Here is a 19,819-nt window from a genome sequence, read left to right on the forward strand (position 1 = left end):
TAAACATAGTGCATTTCTGCATATTCGTGGGAACTATAAGCCATTTGTGAAGGTTTACTTGTAATAGTAGCAAAGGAGTTAAAACACGAAAAACTTCGAAAATAGAAACAGCAAACAGTCTAAGTATAAGAAATAAACCTAATTTGTTGAAAAACTACATTCGCGACAGGGAAACGGTATGTTGATCTTAAAAATTATTTGAAAAAGAATGTTTAGTTTTCTTATTATAAATATTTGACCGTAAAGAATCTGCATAAATAAAGCAACTTTTTCTGATAGCTGTTTATTTTTGGTCGAACACGTACTTTGTAGCAGCATCAATTCAAATGCAAAAATGTGTATGTAAAACTTAAACACATTGGGAAATTATCATTTTCTAAGTAGTGACAGAAGCAATTGTTTTGCATGCAATTAATACTTATGAAAAAGTACACTATTTAAGGCAATATTCATAACAAATACCACGCAAATACGTGAGGATATTCTTTCTATGAGTTCTTTACAGAATTTATGACACTATTTTTATAAAAAACAGAAAAACGGTAATAACTTTTAAACCATCAACAATCGAATAATAGTATATGGGGTACTTTTGGGACACCCTGTATATACCATATTCATTATCTTCATTATTTTTTCTACAATCTAGCATTCGTTTTTAAATTTTTATACAGAAATTTTGATAGCAATTCAGTACAAATAATACAGAAATCAGATCAGAACGTAAAAATTATGTGTTATGTGATTTTATTAGAAAAATCTATGTTAAAAGATTTAAATCTCTAACTTTTTTTGGTTCAGAAATATGAGCATTTTGTCCCCTTGATTTTAATTTTTTTTTTTCACTTTCAGGACTGTTTTCCACTTTTTTTTTATTTTTTGGAAAAATGCTGAAATAGGTGTGTAATAATTTTATTAGAAGAATTTGTGTTCTAAATTTCAAGTGTCTAACGTTTTCGGGTTTCAACATATGAGCAATAAGTCCATTTAATATTTATTTAAATTTTCTTTTAATTTCAATGCTGTTTTTTTAATTTCTTTAAAAAAACTGCTAAAACAGGTGCTTAATAAATTTATTTAAAGAATTTCTGTTCTAATTTTCAAATCTCTTACTTTCTTGGCTTTAGAAATATGATGAGCATTTTGTTCCTTTGATTTTTTTTTGTTAATTGTCTTTCAATTACCAGGACAGTTTTGTACTCTTTTATCTTTTAAAAAAAACGCTGAAATAGGTCTTCAAAATGATTTTATTAAAAGAATTTGTGTTTCAATATTTTAGTCTATAACTATCTTGGCATCAGAGATATGAGCATTTTGTCCCGTTGGATTTCCTTTAATTGTGCATATATTTTGGTTATCTTAACTATATTTTAACAAAAATTTAGTTTTCCCTTAAAAGGTCAAAAAATCAACAAAAAAGTAGGATCATAAGCATTTCAAGCCCTAATCCACCATTATCTCGATAATTTTTTGATTATTCCAGCATTAATTTTTGATTTTTAAACAAAAACTGTAATTTCCTTTAATTGTGCATAATTTAATTTCTCACGATATACATTTTATTCCTTTAAGTATGTTCTAGTTGACTTTTCTCAATTTTAGAGTCAAAAAATGAAATTTTAAAACACCTACAAAATTCTAAATTATTAATCCACGATAATTCGACATCGATATCCATCGACGATAATTCACTTGACTATTGCCAAAGTGCTAATTATCCTAATCAACCCGATGACCGTTTAAAAATTTTGCAATTCTCCGTCCCATACTTTCGTAAATTACACCCGATCGCTTCTTTTTTTGCAACGTTCGTCAAATTATCGTCGGTCGACTTCATATTTAAAAAAGAGAGAAAAAAACGAACAAAAGTCGAACGTGTTTACCTACTTTTAAAGTTCAGATCAGGGGGAGATCCGATTTTTTCCTCTCCGTTCACTTTCACTTTTTCGGTTCGGGTCCGTTCGGTTTTTAGGGGAACTTCGATCAATTTATTACTTTGGCTGTGTTTCCTCTTCACCCAAAGTTTTATCCATTAAAAACCAGTTCCTTTTACTATATCGAGTGTTAGATCCACTCTCTATTCCCCTATTGGTTAAATCAGAAATATTTATAAATTTAAACTTGAACCATATGAGGTTACGTAACGTTCATAGCGGTTCGTTTAAAATTCGTTACTCGTAGCGCATACATAAACCGTGGGAATCATGAATTATGATAATTTTAATTGACTTATTCGGATTTGAATATTCATTCTTTGACAGCTCCAATTAGCGCATTGTTTATATTATGTAAATTGTTTTTTTTTTCAATAATAATTATGAAATATCATTAATTTTGTACATAAACTGACCTTGAAATTTGAATTTCCCGCCAAAGTTACCAGAAGAAAATTGAAAGATCCAGCGTTAAGGCAACGAACATTTGGAGAAATGACGTTTATGCTCATAAGAGTTTGACGTCGGTATTTGACGACAATGTAATTTTTACTTTAAATTGGCAGAAGTTCTTGTAACAATATTATAAAGAGAAACACAGTCAAATGCCTTCTGAAAGTCTCCCACAAATATATTACGAGAATAGAGACCTAGAAGCCTAGACATAGAAGGATTGAGCGAGCGGCGGTCGTACCTCGCGACATCTCTGAGCAAATGTAGTAAGTTAACGAATGTTCGCCGCTAGGAGGCCATTGAAGTCTGAAAAGTGGCGCGACTTTTAAATCGAAATAAGTAGTAGGACATACAACTGACTTTAAGCCTCAAAATCCAAGGATCTACTAACACTATTTTCATTAAACAAGAAGCATGACATTGTCAAGAGTGTTTCTTACAAATGTTGTGTAAGGTTTAACGTAGTTTTTTGAATACTGAGAGCCAAGAACAAAGTTTGACCTTAAAGGTGATCACTGACTTTAAAGTCCAATATCCAAAGAACTACCAGTACTATTCTCATAAAACAAAAAGCGTAATATTCAGGGGAATATTTTGCATAATGTTACTTAGGGTCCAAATTAGTCTAATGAGTGATTTCCTGAAATATTGGACTTTTTAGGCAGTAGAGCCCAATGATAAGGTTTGATGTTCAAAGTGATAACTGACTTTAAGCATTAAAATCCAAGGATCCACTAATACTATTTTCAATAAACAAAAAGCATGAGATTCTCAAAAGTGTTTCTTACAAATGTTGTGCAAGGTTTACCGTAGTCCAAGCAAACATTTCAGAAATGTTGATCTTTTTGGACACTGAGGGCCAAGAACAAAGTTTGACCTTAAAGGTGATCACTGACTTTAAAGTCCAATATCCAAGAAACTACCAGGACTATTCTCATAAAACAAAAAGCGTAATATTCAGAGAAATATTCTGCACAATATTACTTAAGGTCCAAGTTAGTCTAATAAGTGATTTCCTCAAATATTGGGATTCTTAGGCAGTAGAGCCCAATGATGAGGTTTGATGTTCAAAGTGATAACTGACTTTAAGCCTCAAAATCCAAGGATCTAGTAACACTATTTTCATTAAACAAAAAGCATAAGATTCTCAAGAGTGTTTCTTACAAATGCTGTGTAATGTTTAACGTAGTCCAAGCAAAAATTTTAGAAATATTGGGCTTTTTGGACACTGAGGGCCAAGAACAAAGTTTCACCTTGAAGGTGATCACTGACTTTAAAGTCCAATATCCCAAGAACTACCAGGACTATTCTCATTAAACAAAAAGCGTAATATTTAGAGGAATTTTCTGTATTAATGTTACCTAAATTCCAATTTAGTCTATTGACTGATTTCGGAAACATTTGACTTCTTATGTCTTTAAAGGATCCTTGACTTAAAAAAACCTTTAGACCCTGTTTTGACTGTATGATATTGATTTTTTTTTAAATTTTTCTAGGTGAAGTAAAAAGCGAATACTATGGCAAACTAATCGGCAAACTAAGCGAACTACACCATGGCGTATCGGGGGAAGTATATGCGGTAGATGGTCGAACGTTATACATCAAAGACTACACATATGACGGACAAGGTCCAGGTAAGCCAGAAAAAAAACACTAACTTATAAAGCACAAACCTGAATTGTACAAGAAGGCCAAATTAAATACCCTAAAAGATTGCGTTTTTTTACATTTCTCTACGTTCGCATTTCCACTTTCCCGAGCGTAAAATTAAAACCATGAGAAATATTACAGGGCAATGCTGTAATTTAATTATAGTTTGTGAGGAAAAGTGTTATTTGTTAACCCGCGCTGTACAGTTTCAGCAAAAAAACGTAAAAATAAAAAATACCGTGCCGTTAAAAAGTTCTTTAAAATTAACTGGCCGTTGCTGAGCGCAGTCGTTACGTTTAATTTCTAGTTTTGTACTTTTCGTGGTTTTTTTTTTGTGAACTTATTTTCGCAGTAGTAATTAGCGTCAGATGGCGTAAACAATCATTTATACCAAACATAATTTAGCTAAAATTAACCAGGTTTATGTAACAGAAAATATCAGTTTACCTTATACAAATCAAGTCAAGTAATTAGGTGTAATTTTAGACAAATAATTTATTTAGAAAGCTCATATTAATAGCATAGGCTTTAGCCTCTATGTAATGCGTTCCACATCTGTTAAGGCACTTTTAGTTGAAGCATTAGGATCCTTCTTGAAATTGAGACGCATTATGCTGTGCTCCACAAGACTCGAAATAAGTACAGAACTTTTACGCACAATTAATTAAGAACTTAAAGAATATTCACCCTTTTGTAAAGTCTATCAAAAGACATGTCAAAATAAGTATTTATTTTATTATTGCAATTTTTAGTGTTTATACAAAAAAATTACAAATATGATTTTTGTAACTTTAATAAGTACCTGATAATAAGATTCCAATTCAAATTTTTTTTACAGTGATTTCATATTACACTTAAATAACTAAACACTTGTGTATAAATGTCTATATAATAATTCCAATATTCTATATAATTTGGTAATGATTTAAAGTTTTACATGAAAATTCATAATTTATTTTGCAAATTGGTGTGATCTCAATAGAATGGAGTTAAACGTAGGCAAGTGTTATTTGTTATCATTTGGTCATAGTAGAAGCCCAATCCGGTATATCTGCAACATCAGAGGGTTTCTTTTGGATTTTACTTTACTTTTCCTTTGGACATTTTATGTACCTCATATTTCCTCTTAAATTTTAGTTAAAAAACAGTAGTTTTAAAGAAAATCAAGTGAGAAATCCGATGCGAAGGACCAAAATTCTGTAAAATAGGTGAATTTTAAACAAATAAAGAACTCGAAAAACGGGACTAAGTTTTACAAAATTCAATTTCAATGATTTCTATCGACTAAAAGGTTTAAAAATCAGTTGAAAATCGGTAATTTTAATTGAAAACGTCCGGTTTAAAATTCAGTAGAAAAGAACCCCAAAAACGGGGTTTGAATTTACAAAATTAAATTTCAATGATCATCATCGGCTTAAGGGTCTAAAAAGCAGTTGAAAATCAGTAATTTGAATTGAAAACATCCGGTTCAAAGAACCAACATTAAAAAGAATAGACGGCGTTTTAACAAAAAAAAAGACCCTTAAAAAACATGACTGGAATCTGCAAAATTCAATTTTTTTGATCAACGTTGACTAAAAGATCTAAAAAGCAGTTGAAAATCAGTAATTTTAATTGAAAATCTCCGGTTCAAAGGACCAAAATTATTTAAAATCAACGACGTCTTAATAAAAAAGAACCCCAAAAACGGTATTGGAATTTGCAAGATTTGATTTCAGTGATCACCATCGACTAAAAGGTCTAAAAATTAATTGAAAATCAGTAATTTTAATTGAAAACATCTGGTTCAAAGGACTAAAATTAAGTAGAATAGACGACGTTTTAACAAAAAAAGAACCTTACAAACGGGGTTAGTTAACAAAATTAAATTCCAATGATTATCATCAGCTTTATTGAAATTTATAATTTTTTTTCTTCTCTTTTTGAGAAATTTAATACATTGAATGTTTTTTGTTTTAACTTTTTTTTCAGTTTTATATATTTTTTTAATTTCTGCTAATTAGTTTTTTTAACTGCTGGAAATCAACGTCTATTTATTGATATCAACGTAAAGGTCTAAAATTCAGTTGATATTTAACAATTTTAATGGAAAACAAGTGAGAAATCCGGTTCTATGGTAATTTTAATTGAAAACATCCGGTTCAAAGGACCAAAATACTGTAAAATAGATGAATTTTTAACAAAAAAAAAGAACTCCAAAAACGAGATTGGGTTTTACAAAATGCAATTTCAATGATCACCATCGACTAAAAGATCTAAAAATCAGTTGAAAATCGATAATTTTAATTGAAAACCTCCGGTTCAAAGGACCAAAATTTTGTAAAATTTCTAATTTGTTAACAAAAAAAGAACCTTAAAAAACGAGACTGGATTATTGAAATTTATAATTTCTTTTTTTTTTCTTTCTTCTCTTTTTGAGAAATTTGATATTTTTGTTTTAACTTTTCTTTTAGGTTTATAGTATTTTTTTTAATTTCCGGTAATTAGTTTTCTTAACTGTTGAAAATAAACGGCTTATTATTATTATGATTAATATCAGCGTAAAAGTCTAAAATTCAGTTGATATTTAGCAATTTTAATGGAAAACAAGTGAGAAATCCGGTTCAAAGAACCAAAGCTATATAAAAAACATTTTATTAAAAATAACCCAAGAACGTTTTATTTAAAAAAAAAAACCTTATTTCCAGTGATCATCATCGGTCTGAAAAGGTCTAAAATCAGTTAAAAATCCGCAATATTAATGAGAAATTAATTATAAATGCGGCTCAAAGGACCCAAAAAAAAAGAATAAAGATTCAGTTGGAAACATCGAAGAGAATATTTAATGAATATTTTTCAACTGAAAAAAGAAAATCGATTTTACTCAAAGATTCAAAGATCATTTAAGAAACAGCAGTTTTGATGGGCAAAGAAGAAATCCGGCTCAAAGGACCGAAATTATGTAACATAAACAACATTTTATTAAAAAACCCCAAACCAAACATTTTGCTTTGAGAAATCCGGCTCGAAGGACCGAAATAATGTACCATAAACAAGAGAAAAAACGTATAGAAATAAAAGTGGCCGATCGTGAAATTTTGTATCAAAAAGCTTTACTGCAATGTCTCATTTATTTGATAGTTTTTCAGTAAATCGCATATAAAAGTCAAGGTAGCCAGGCACAAAGTGCTTTGCTTAGTAAAGACACTATTTAGGGTAATAACTCAAAAATAAATAATTTAATGGAAAAAGTATAGATACAAAAATAGTAGATCACAAAATTCTACATCAAAAAACTTCATTGCACGTATCTCATTTATTTGATAGTTTTTGAGTAAATCGCATATGAAAGTCAAGGTTGTCAGGTAAAAAGTGCCTTATCTAGTAAAGACGCACTTTTAGCAATAACTGGAAAATAACTAATTTAATGGAAAAAGCTATAGATATAAAAATGGTAAATCATAAAATTTTACATCAAAAAGCCTTATTGCATATATCTCATTTATTTGATAGTTTTTGAGTAAATCACATATAAAAGACGCATTTCTAGCAATAACCCAAAAATAATGAATTTCATGGGAAAAAATGTAGATATAAAAATTTTAGATCACAAAATTCTCTATCAAAAAGCTTTATTGAGTATATCTTGCTTAAAAAAAAATTAATTCCAATGGTCATCATCGAATTTTTTTCCTTTTCGATAGCATTAGCCTTATTCCTGGTGTTTTAGCCACGAACATCATCGACTTAAAGGTCTAAAAGAAAAACCAGTTAATATTTAGCAATTTTAATGGAAAACAAGTGAGAAATCCAGTTCGAAGGACCAAAACTATGTAAGATAGACAACATTTAACGAAAAATAAATGCAGTGATTATTATCAGCTAAAAGGTTTAGAATCAGTTAAAAATCCTTAATATTAAAAAAATTATGTAATATATGCGTCTTAAAAGACGATAAACTTTTATAGGGCATTTAATACCTGTCCATTAATCCAAGGGGTATTTAATAGGAACCTCGAATTTTTGAGAATATTTCAAACCTGCATTAAAAAACAATAAAAATTAACCTAAAAGAAATTATGCAAGTCCCCTATTGTCTAAATCTAAGCCACAGTATACAAACCGAAAAAATTCTACATAATAACAATAACGTTCCCTCGGCAGATTGCATCTACAATTTTAAATTCCGTTCGTCGTGTAAATCACGGGCCATTAAATCTCCATTATGCCATAGTAATAAGCTACTAATAATTTCTTATTAATTTCAGCCGCTTACTTCTACGCCTCCACATATAAAACCCCCGACAGCAAAGGGTTCAGGCTAAGGGATGAAAACAACAACGGAGAAGTGATTAGGAAGTACCGAAAAGAGGGTGTCACCTTAACCCTCCCCGAAGGAAAAACCTTGAACAATATTAAAGTGTTTTACGTCTACTGTGAGGAGTTCGACGTAAGTATTAAATCCTCCCTTTACTGAAATAAAGTGGGTGGGTGCCAGTCAGAACTGGATATTTTAATAATTCCGGGATTTCTGGCACATGAAATTTCAAGTGAATTAAACCGCAGGTGAGCTTTGGCGACGTGAAGATCCCGCGGGGGTTCGACTACCCCCGACCCCAAAAGATCGACGCGCTTAAGGGGGTGCACGAAATCTCATCCGACAACATCGTCGTGGTCGACGCCCAAACTTTACTCATTCCGAACTTGCGATACGACGGAGAACCTCCCGGTAAGTTAAATATTTGATTTTACGGTGACTTTTTGGGTTATTTGAGGGTTTTACTAGGGATGTTCTATGAATGGCTTTATCTGGAATCTAAGATTCCAGTCAATATTTGTCTTGCCATGATTGTGGGTTCACATTCTGTAATTGTGAGTATAGCTTTCTTAATAAAAGATCTGTAAGGCAAGGAAAATAATAGTTTTATATAATATATATTCAATATTTCTATTGCTATATTCTGGATTTACACTAGGGGCAGTCGGGGCGTGCCCAGTGTGGCAAGTGCCCAGGGTGGCAGAATTTTGAGGAGCGGCAAATCTCAAGAAAGAAAAGAAAATATTTTCAACGGTTATACTTATAAATTACCATGTTTACATGTCAAATATTAAGAGTAAAATTTGCTTTAATGAAGTAAATCGAATGCCTGATAAATACTTTAAAATGTAAACTAACAACTGGCAACATCTTTTTGACGTTTTTTGACCCAAATATCTATTTTTGCTTCTGAATAAAAATCCATATTGATAGTAAATAATGAACTTTTTTGAATATAACGTAAATTACCCATTGAAAAGTTCATGCATGCATAAAAAGCAGACGCGTCTTTTGATGAAAACGACACGCTCATATACATGTTTAGATTTCTATAGCTGTCAGATCGTTTTTCAAAACAGTAAATAATATTTTCATTGTCTACATGATCAAACAAGTCTGTATTAAAAAATTCGTCTCCATTTTGTAATTGTAATAAATGACAGAACATTTTACATCTTTCAATTCTTAATAAAAAGTATTGTGTCTTGTGTTATGGTCGTGTGCGATGTTTTCCAATTTATACCTTCTTTCGTGCTGCATTGTAAGCAGTTTAAAACAAGATATTTGGTGAATATCCAATAAATTATTTTCTTTATTTCCAATAAGTATTTCTTTTGTTAAACAATACTTTAAAATTCAACCTTTGCATCACTTCCTATATTCTAATATGTGTATCATAGGCACCTCCCCAACTAAGCATTCCGTACTGAATATGAGAATATACCAAAGGATAATATATATGATTTTTATTTGTTTGAACCTAAATGTTATTGATCTCAGTTTTTCAACAGTTTTTTTAATATGAACATCCCACTGCATTAAATTAATATTTCTATATACCCCGAGATATGTTGGGTTTCCTGTATATTAATTAGGTGGTGCTTTATGGTTAAGTTTGTAAATCCGAGTCTGTTCTTTTTAGAGTAAGTAAATGTTATATATTTGGTCTTTTGTATGTTGATAGTTATTGACATGTTATAAAACCATTCCTTTATTTTACATAAATCATGATTTTCTATTATCTTTCCTTTCAGGAGTTGGGTTCATAATATATAACAGTAAAATAAGTTATTATAATAGAATTTGAATTATGTAATTATATTCCCCTAGATGTAAGCATCTGTATAGGAAGAAATAAATAAAACAGTACTTCCATTTTTTTTGATCTTGACTTACTGTAAAGAATTTAACAAGTTTTCCTAAAGAATCAAAAAAAAATACTAATAGTGAGGTAATAAAATAAAGTTAGAATATTAGGTTGCAATGAGTTAAATTTACTACAACTCGACCATTTTCAAGTGGCTAATAAGATGCGCTGATGAAAGAGTGAAAGGGTCTATGTGCAACAGGGACAGAAAACTATTAACTTAATACAAAATTGTAAATTCCCATATTTTTAGTGGGATTACACTCGGCATATTTAAACCGTGAAAATTAAGAATTTCCCTAAGATTTAGTAATATTTTAAAATAAATATTATAGTAAATTAAATTCAGTTTTATAATTTTTATTCTTTTTGAAAATCTTTATTTATCTAGGCGTCAGAAAAAAACGATTTTGACTTATTTTTTCAAGAAAATTAAACCGGTTATAATAAGCCAATAGATATTCCAAAAATACACCGTTTTTATTTGAAATGCTTATTTAAAAAAGAAACCGTTTATACGAAATACTTTTTGTCCTTAATAAACTCAACGATTTTTTTATAAACGTTTATACAAGGTGTCTACTATAAAAACCGCCAAACTTTAAGAGGTTGACTTTATACAAGTCATTTGCAACAAAAAAGTCCTATAACATTTTTTCGAAAAGTTGTTAGTTTTTCTAGTATTTAACATTTTTTGATTTTATCAAATTTGTTTGTTTTTTTTTCATATAAGCAAGAATATCTCCGTTATTCTTACCACCACATAAAATTTAGATATACCATCTGAAAGAGAATTAAATTTGCTATAAGATGGGTATATTTAAGTTTTTAAGTAATTTTTTATACCGGGTGTTATTAGAAGTTAAATGTAACATTTGAGGAATGTGCAAAAGTAGTGGTATCTTCTTCGTTGTCGTTTTTCTAAAATTTGGTAAATAGGGACATGTTTTTTTGAGATATACTTATACTTTCCAATGATATACTTACTTTTGTGATAGCTATTTATTTTCACAGCAATACCATGGGCAAAAGAAAGAAAACCACAAAAATTAAAAATTTTCAAATTTTATATTTCTTGATCTTTTGAGCACCAATGCGGTGAGTATTCCACAAATTGCCATTAAAGAAGCCGTAAACAAATAGCATATCGCGATATTCATTCTTTAAGAAAAAAGGCAGGTTTTCCTTCTTTTGTAAATGGCAATGAATCCGCAAAAGAAGGAAATTCACAAACCATGTATTACTTGATTTTAAAACAAAAGCATATATATTTACAATTTGACAAGAACTGTCATTAAGTTTTCACTTTGACTTAAAGTAGTTAAATAAGTAATTTGATTTAAACGTGCTTAAAAAATAATGCCTAGTTTCACAAACATTGAATATCGGGACATCTTATTTATTTACGGTGTCGCAAATGGAAACTCACGGGAGGCAGCAAGGGAGTATGCGCTTCGTTTTCCTAATAGACGGCAACCCCATAGAAGTACATTTGCAGAAGTGTTCAGACACTGTGGGGAAATTGGTTCCTTTCGAGGTTTGCGGATTAGAGAAGGTGCTCAAAAGGGTCAACGCTGGAGACAAGAACCTGCGATTATGAGAGCTGTTACAGAAGATAGATCTAGAAGTACTCGCCGCATTGGTGCTGCATTAAGGATTCACCATTCCACTGTACATAGAGTTTTTAAAAAAATAATTTGCATCCGTTTCATTTGAAAAAGGTCCAGAATTTATTGCCGGTGGATGGTGAGGTGAGGCTTCAACTGTGTAGGTGGTACTTGAATAAGTTGCAAGAGTGGGGAACAGATTAAATATTTTGGACAGATGAAGCAACATTTACAAGAGCCGGAATAATGAATTTAATAAATAACCATATATGGCATACAGAAAACCTTCATGCGACTGTTGTTATTTTCAGCATGAGATAAGGGTCAACGTATGGTTACGATTAATGAGATTTAATAATGATATTTATTAAATAATGACCTTGCTGACTTTCCCCTTAGCCGCTAGACAGGAACTTTGGTTTCAAATGAACGTTTTTCCAGCCCATAATGGCAGAATTGTGCAAAATTCCTTGAATCAATGCTTTGGGGAGAAATGCATCGGAAGATATGGTCCGGTAAGATGGCCGCCCAGAAGGCCTGACCTTACCCCCCTTGACTTTTATGTCTGGGGCACATTAAAATCTAATGTTTATAGTATTAACATTAATATTCGAGACGAACTAATTCATCGAATTAGTATGTGTTGCAATGAAATGCGACAAAAATGCGTTGAACTTGAACAGGTTGTTGATAGTGTCAGAAAAAAAATGCATCAAATGTATTGAACAAGAGTTTTCTTTCTTTTGCCCACGATATTACTGTGAAAACAAATATCTATCATAAAAGTAAGTATATCATTGGAAAGCATATTAAATGCAGTAGTTTTTGCTAAAAAAAAACATGTTCCTATTTACCAAATTTTAGAAAAACGACAACGAAGAAGATACCACTAATTTTGCATATTTCTCAAATGTTACATTTAACTTCTAATAACACCCGGTATAAAAAATTACTCAAAAACTTAAATATACCCATCTTATAGCAAATTCAATTCTCTTTCAGATGGTATATCTAAATTTTATGTGGTGGTAAGAATAACGGAGATATTCTTGTTTATATGAAAAAAAAAAACGAAATTTGATAAAATCAAAAAATGTTAAATACCAGAAGAACCAACAATTTTTCGAAAAAATGTTATGCGACTTTTTTGTTGCAAATGACTTGTTTAATCACCTCTTAAAGTTTGGCGGTTTTTATAGTAGACACCTTGTATAATCTTTTCCGTCTGTTGGTGCAGTTCACTCTATTTATTTGTACTGAATGTTAAATGCAAGTGTAATATATTTATCTAATAAACAAAAAATTAAATAATATTTACAAATCCATATAATATTTTAAAGTCAAATTTATAAATGAAGATAGGTTTTGTCCTCTTCGACGATTAGGTTTTGTGGTCCATAATCCTCCTCATGTAATTTCCTCTCTTCCAGACAATTCACTATTTCCACTGAATTTATTAACGTTTACGTTTTTGCTTGCCAAAGGTGATAATCGTAACACGTTGCATTAAAAAGTTCAACTATTTTATAAAATTAATACTTTGGTCAAGTTTTATTATAATATATGTATGGGGACTTAACATAGATTCATCATATGTCCTAATATCATTGCATATGATGAATATATGATAAACCCTAAAGTGCCTGTCTGGTTCCGACTGTAATTATGAAACCAAACTGGTTTTTGGATATCTGTTCTGCGCATTTATTGTAAAATCTCCTGTAGATGATTTTACTTAAAAAATTATAGCATAAAACTCATCAGTCTAATGGTTCAATATTCCTCGTACTTTGCTCCAGGTTTTTTAGGCAATGCTATAGAGTATGATTGAGGACATTTTCCGGGGATATTTCCAGAGTTAAAGATCACAGTAATCCAGGTCATTCCTTCATCATCCAAGAGCTTTAAACATTCAGCCTCTATGTTGTCTGGTCCCACTGCTTTTTTGTTTTTTATTTGTTTGATTGATATTTCTACCTCGTAGATTAATATGAGTGTAGCTTTCTTTTTTTAAATATAGGACAGATTCAAATTATATTATTTTTGCAATAACACATTTATTCCAAAAAACGAACAAAAATGAGTTTACTATAACATAATAGGCTTGAAATTTTGATAATTTTCAAGAGTATATTTTACATACAGTCGGAGAAAATGTTTCAGAGAATTTCCTTTTAAATCCAAATAGCCAAATTTTTAAATCCTTTGTTATAATCCGATTATAACAAAGATCTTGCAGCATTCGTTTTATTAAATTTAAAACCTCATGCAGTAAAGTAAAATGATATGAACGTCTAATGGCAAAACCAGTTTCACATAGCAAGAAATGTTGATAGTATAAGTGAAATTACACGCTTGATTATTTATTACTGTTTTGACTTTCACCGTGCAACAATTTAATGAATAATTATATAAATTAGATGTTTATATACAGGGTGATTTAAATGGGTAAATTAATAAAATAATTAAAAAAATTAAAGTTTAATAAGACACAAATTCTGCACTCAAAAAATATCTCTATAACTATTTCCAATCACATCGAATCCAGCCAGGACCTCATTAAAACAAATCCGATTTCCTTAACTAAAATTCATTTTCAATTTCCGACTTCTTTTCTCTCGATTGATTAATTACTGCCGTCTCAGGGCTAAAAATAAGCCCTTTCCTCCCTTGTTTCTTGCGTATAATAGTTACCCGGAGTGTCATTTTCTAATCCCCTTATTGCCGGGACAAGTTGCAAGACTATGCTGCCGTAAGAGGATTAAAGATACAGAGACAACGTCTGTCTTTACCGTTTAGTTTCCTTCAGCTGATTTCTCTTTGCCGGGAGGATTAATCGAAAAAATAAATAAGGCTATTAGTGTTATCACAATTGGTATCCTATTATGAAGTTTGATTGATTGTTCGTTAGTTATTCAAATTCTTATTGATATGTTGGGTGCCAATGTGTTGCAACTTAACTGGCATATACATTTTTCAAGGATTTTTTTACTATTTGTCAATTTTTCCAATAAATGCTCTTTCAGGTACAAATTAGCAATGCCTTGTTCATATTTAGGAAGCTTATTCATTTAATTTGTATGACTAACATTTTGTACCTTGATTGTAATTAATTGAATAATTTCCTTTTTTTCCTGGAAATTAAATTATTAATTAACTCATATATTAAATTTTCTTAGAATATATTCATTGAATGGTTATACCTGGATTTTGTACCATTTCAGAAAATTGCTCTTTTAAACTCAACTGGCAAATTCTTTGTTCATATTTAAGAAATGTATTCTCTGAATACACAGGAGTTATTCATTAAATTCTCGGTTAAATTTAAAATGTTTTCATTAAATTAATTCGTAACTTTGTTCCAATTTAAATCATTAAATTCTTATGACTTGAATTTTGTATTCAATTCAATTCAGAGAATTATGCTTTAAATTTGTGTACCCAATAGGATTTATTCATCCGTTAAATTTAAATTATTTAGGTTAAATTTATTCGTTATTTCTTTTTTAAATCTGAATTAAAAATATTTTTAATTCCTAATGGACACTTTTAGGATTTTTTTTAAATATTTATTCGGTAAATTCTTTCCCAAAATATAAATGGTCAATAATTTCCCAATTTTTAGGTCTTGTGTACCCAACAAGATTTAGTCATTAAATTGTAATCATTTTTACTATCTTTATTCGTTATTTTTTTCTAAATTTATTCATTGAATGCTTATAACTAACTTACAACATTTTACCTCATTCCAAAGAATTTCTCTTTCAAATTTAAATGGCTCAAATTTTTAGTAAATTTATTCTATTTTTTTCAAAATTATTCATTAAATACCCTTTCAAATTCAAATGGCTAATATTTTGTTGTTGTTTAAGAAATTTGTTATCTTTAGCACACAGACTTTCTTCATTAAGCTTAAATTATTTTTAAAATATTTATTGATTAATTTTCTCAAATTTATTTATTGACTGTCAATGACTTAGATTTTGCATCATTTTAGAGAATTTACCTTTTAAATTCAAATGAATATTTATTTGTTTACATTTAAGAAATGTATCCCTTGAATTTCTTAAATACACAGAATTTATTCATTACATTCTTCATTAAAATTTAATTGTATTAATCAAATTTATTTATTTTTCATTTAAATTCATTCATTAAATGTTTATAACCTCCATTTTGCATCATTTCAGAGAATTTCCTTTTTAAATCCAAATGGACAATATTTACAAAATATAGAGGATTTATTCATTAAACTCTTTATAATAAATTAAATTATTTTATTCATTAAATGCTCTTTCAGGTTCAAATATATTTATCCAAAAATATTTTAAATGACTGTAACATTTATTATTTCCTTTTTAAATCCGCATGGCCAATATTTTGTTTATCAAAAAAATATAAATTTTTTTTGTGTAGCATATATGATTTATTCATTATATCCTCCGTTAAATTTAACATATTTTTTTTAAATTTATTTGTTAATTTTTTTTTAAATTCATTTATTAGATGCCTATCATCTGTATTTTGTATCGTTTTAGAGCATTTTCGTCTTAAATTTAAATGGACATTTTTTTTTTTGCTTGACAAAATTTTCAGTTTCATTTAAATTGTAAAACCAACCAGATTTATTCATTAAATTCGCCGTTAAATTTAAAATATTCGTATTATATTTGTTCGTTATTTTTTTTCAAATTTATTCATTAAATGCCTATGGTTTTAATATTGCATCATTTCAAAGAATTTCCTTTTAAAATTTAAATGGTCGATTTTCCGTTAATTTTTAAGATTTGTATTCTTTAAATTTCTGTAATACACAGGATTTATTCATTAAATTTAAATAACTTTAGTTAGATCTTTTTTTTCATCATTAAATAATTTCCTCTCTACTGCCAATATTTTGTCTATTTGTAAAAAGTTTATTGTGTTAATTTGTAGAATCATTATATCCTTTTAAAGTTTAATATTTTTTATCTTATTTATTCGTTAATTATTTTAAAACTATTTATTAAATACCTATAACTTGCATTTTCCGTGATTTTAGAGAATTTTTCTTTTACATTCATATTTTTTAACCAACAGATTGATTCATTAAATCCTCCATTAAATTTAAATTATTTTAATAAAATTTATTATTTTTTTTTTCAAATTTATTCATTAATTTTTTTTAATTTATGTATTGAGTGCCTATAACTTTAATTTTGTATCATTCTAAAGAATATCTCTTTTAAATCTAAATGACAATATTTTGTTAATTAAAAAAAAAATATACTTTGAATTTCTGCTGTAATAAATTCATTAAAATTATTTTAATCAAATTTATTCGTGAATTTTTTTTAAATATATCTAATATATATAACATGGGTTTTGCATCACTTCAAAGAATTTCCCGTTCAAATCTAAATGGAAAATATATTTGTTATTCTTGGGAAATGTATTCTCTTAATTTGTGTAACCAACAGGAATAATATTACATATAGGATATAAGTATTAAATTCTCCAGTAAATTTAAAATATTTTAATCAGATTTATTCGTTTTTTTATTAAATTTATTCATTAAATATTCTTTTAAATCCAAATGGCAGACATTTTTCTTCTCTAAATTAAAATTATTTTTGATAAATTTATTCCTTAATTTTTTTTTTTTAATTTATTTTGAATGCAACCAACTTGTATTTTAAATCATTTTGCTTTCAAATCCATTTTGTTAATTTTTAAAAAATGTATTTTTTGAATTTCTGTAACACAGACGATTTACTCAAAAAATTTTATAATACATTTAAAATATTTTTATTTTATTTATTTAATTAATTTATTATTCCCAAAATTTATTCAGGTATTGTTTCAGTGAACTTCCCTTTTAAATCTATATAGCCAACATTACGTAAATATTTTAAATTATCTTTTATTTTGTGTAACTAACAAGATTTATTCATTAATTTCTTCGTTAATGTTAAAATTTGTAGTTTACATTTAATCTTAGTTTTTTTAAATTTATTAATTAAAAATGCTTATAAATTGGATAACTAGCCAATATTTTGTTAATTTTTAGGAAATTTAGACTTTGAATTTCTGTACAGGATTTATTCATTATATTTTCTATGTTAAATTATTTTAATTAAACGTATTCGTTTTTTTCCAAATTTTTACATTCAATCCAAAGGGCCAATATTTTCCTATTTTTTTGGATATTAATTCTTTTAATTTGTGTACCCTAAATAATTTATTTATTAAATTCTCCAATAAATTTAAAGTTTTTATTCATTCGGTTATCTTGTTTCAAATTTATTCAATAAATGCCTATAACTTGGTTTTGTAAGAATTTCTCTTTCAAATCCAAATGAGAAATAGTTTATTAAATTTCATGAAATTTATTCTTCTAATTTGTGCAATCAGCAGCATTTATTCATTAAATTCTTTATAAAATTTAAATTATTCTTATAAATTTTCTTTCGTTATTGGTTTCCATAACTTAAATTTCCAGAAAATGTTTTATTTCAACTGTCTGTTGGTTAATTTTCGTAACAATTTCTCACGTTTATTAACAAATTTATTCATTAAATTCGTGCTCTAACAATAAAAAATTTACCAAACATTTTATCCTCAATTTTTCAGATGGTAAATTTTGGGTGGGTCGTGGTCCTAATCCCACCCCCCAAGGTATCCGAGTGCCAGACGAAAACGGCAAAGAAACACCCCTAAGAAGATACGATGGAAAAACGGTGGTGCTCACCCTACCCGGAGACCTCACCGTCTTCGATATCGGCCATTTTGGCATCTGGTGCGAACAATTCACCGTCGATTTCGGTCATATTCAGATTCCACCCAACTTGAACGTGCCTCCCAGCTTGAAAATGCTTGGGGTTAGCCCTCAGGTAAGTCATTTGAGTTAACTGACGTGTTCGAAACAAGTAGAGAATTTTACGGGAAAATTCAATATGAACACAATAGAAAATAGGTTTCGTTAGTGTTTTCTTAAAATTTCAACTGACTGGTAGAGAGATATTTCAGTAGTCATTCATCATTTAGGCAAAATTAATCTGATTGTCTAAAAAACATTAAATGTCCTCAAAAAAAAAAAATTCAAATGCCTTCCATACTTTTCGAGTAATTGTTTTAATATTCCAGGAATTTGAAATAATTTTTATTCTTCAATTTATTCAAATGTATGGAATAATAAAAATGCCGCCTCGAACGTAAAATAAAATTAAAAATTATTTCAAATGGTTAGAACTTAAATAATTTATTTGTTACAAAAAATAATACAATATAAAAAAATTAATAAATACAGAAAAATAAAGTGTTGAATTAAGTCACAAATTATTTGAAATTTCTTGAATATTAAAACCATCATTTATGATTATGAAATAATTTTCTATTATATTCCTCGCTTTTGGAGTAATTTTTAAATTATTCAGGCATTTGAAATAATGTTTATTCCTTAGTTTATTTATATTTGAAATTTCTAGGCTATTAAAGTTTTCATTAACATAAATTAATATAAAATAAACTTGTTTTTTCTCCAACACTTGTAAAGGCATTTGAAATAATTTTTATTCTTCTGTTTATTCACATTTAAAATGCTTGGAATAATACAAAAATTACTCCAATGACGTGGAATAAAATGAAAAATTAATCGAGAGTCATGGAATAACTTATGATTTTTTATTTTATTTCACGCTTTTGGAAGTATTGTTTACGTATTTCAGGCACTTGAAATAATGTTTATTCTTTAGTGTATTTAAATTTCGAATGCCTGGATTATTAAAAAAATGATTCCAAAACCGTGGAATTAAATGAAAAATTATTTCAAATGCTTGGAACATTCCTTGAAAATACAGTGACAGCCTTTAATAAAATTAACGAATATTCCAAAGGTCAGAAATATTAAAGAACTCATTTTAAATGCCTGGATTATTTTTTGAAAAATATTCCAAAAATCAGAAATTATTTCAATTCCTCGGAAAATTTTAAAAAATTGCTTTGAAAGTTTACAGTAAAATTAATGAATATT

At 28.5% G+C, this 19,819-nt stretch overlaps 1 protein-coding gene across 2 annotated transcripts in view; it reads left to right on the top strand.

Moving 5' to 3' along the window:
* The window catches only part of LOC126746226 (protein Skeletor, isoforms B/C), a 51,115-nt gene that overhangs the window by 11,708 nt on the left and 19,588 nt on the right, over window positions 1-19,819 (top strand). For both annotated transcript variants that reach the window (XM_050454379.1, XM_050454380.1), the window contains exons 2-5: window positions 3,884-4,021; window positions 8,285-8,466; window positions 8,583-8,745; window positions 18,421-18,680. In XM_050454379.1, the coding sequence (XP_050310336.1) occupies window positions 3,884-4,021; window positions 8,285-8,466; window positions 8,583-8,745; window positions 18,421-18,680 (743 nt within the window). The remainder of the gene's footprint in view (window positions 1-3,883; window positions 4,022-8,284; window positions 8,467-8,582; window positions 8,746-18,420; window positions 18,681-19,819) is intronic.

This window comes from Anthonomus grandis, chromosome 17 (assembly GCF_022605725.1).
Source record: "Anthonomus grandis grandis chromosome 17, icAntGran1.3, whole genome shotgun sequence".
In the NCBI taxonomy this organism is placed as follows: domain Eukaryota; kingdom Metazoa; phylum Arthropoda; class Insecta; order Coleoptera; family Curculionidae; genus Anthonomus; species Anthonomus grandis.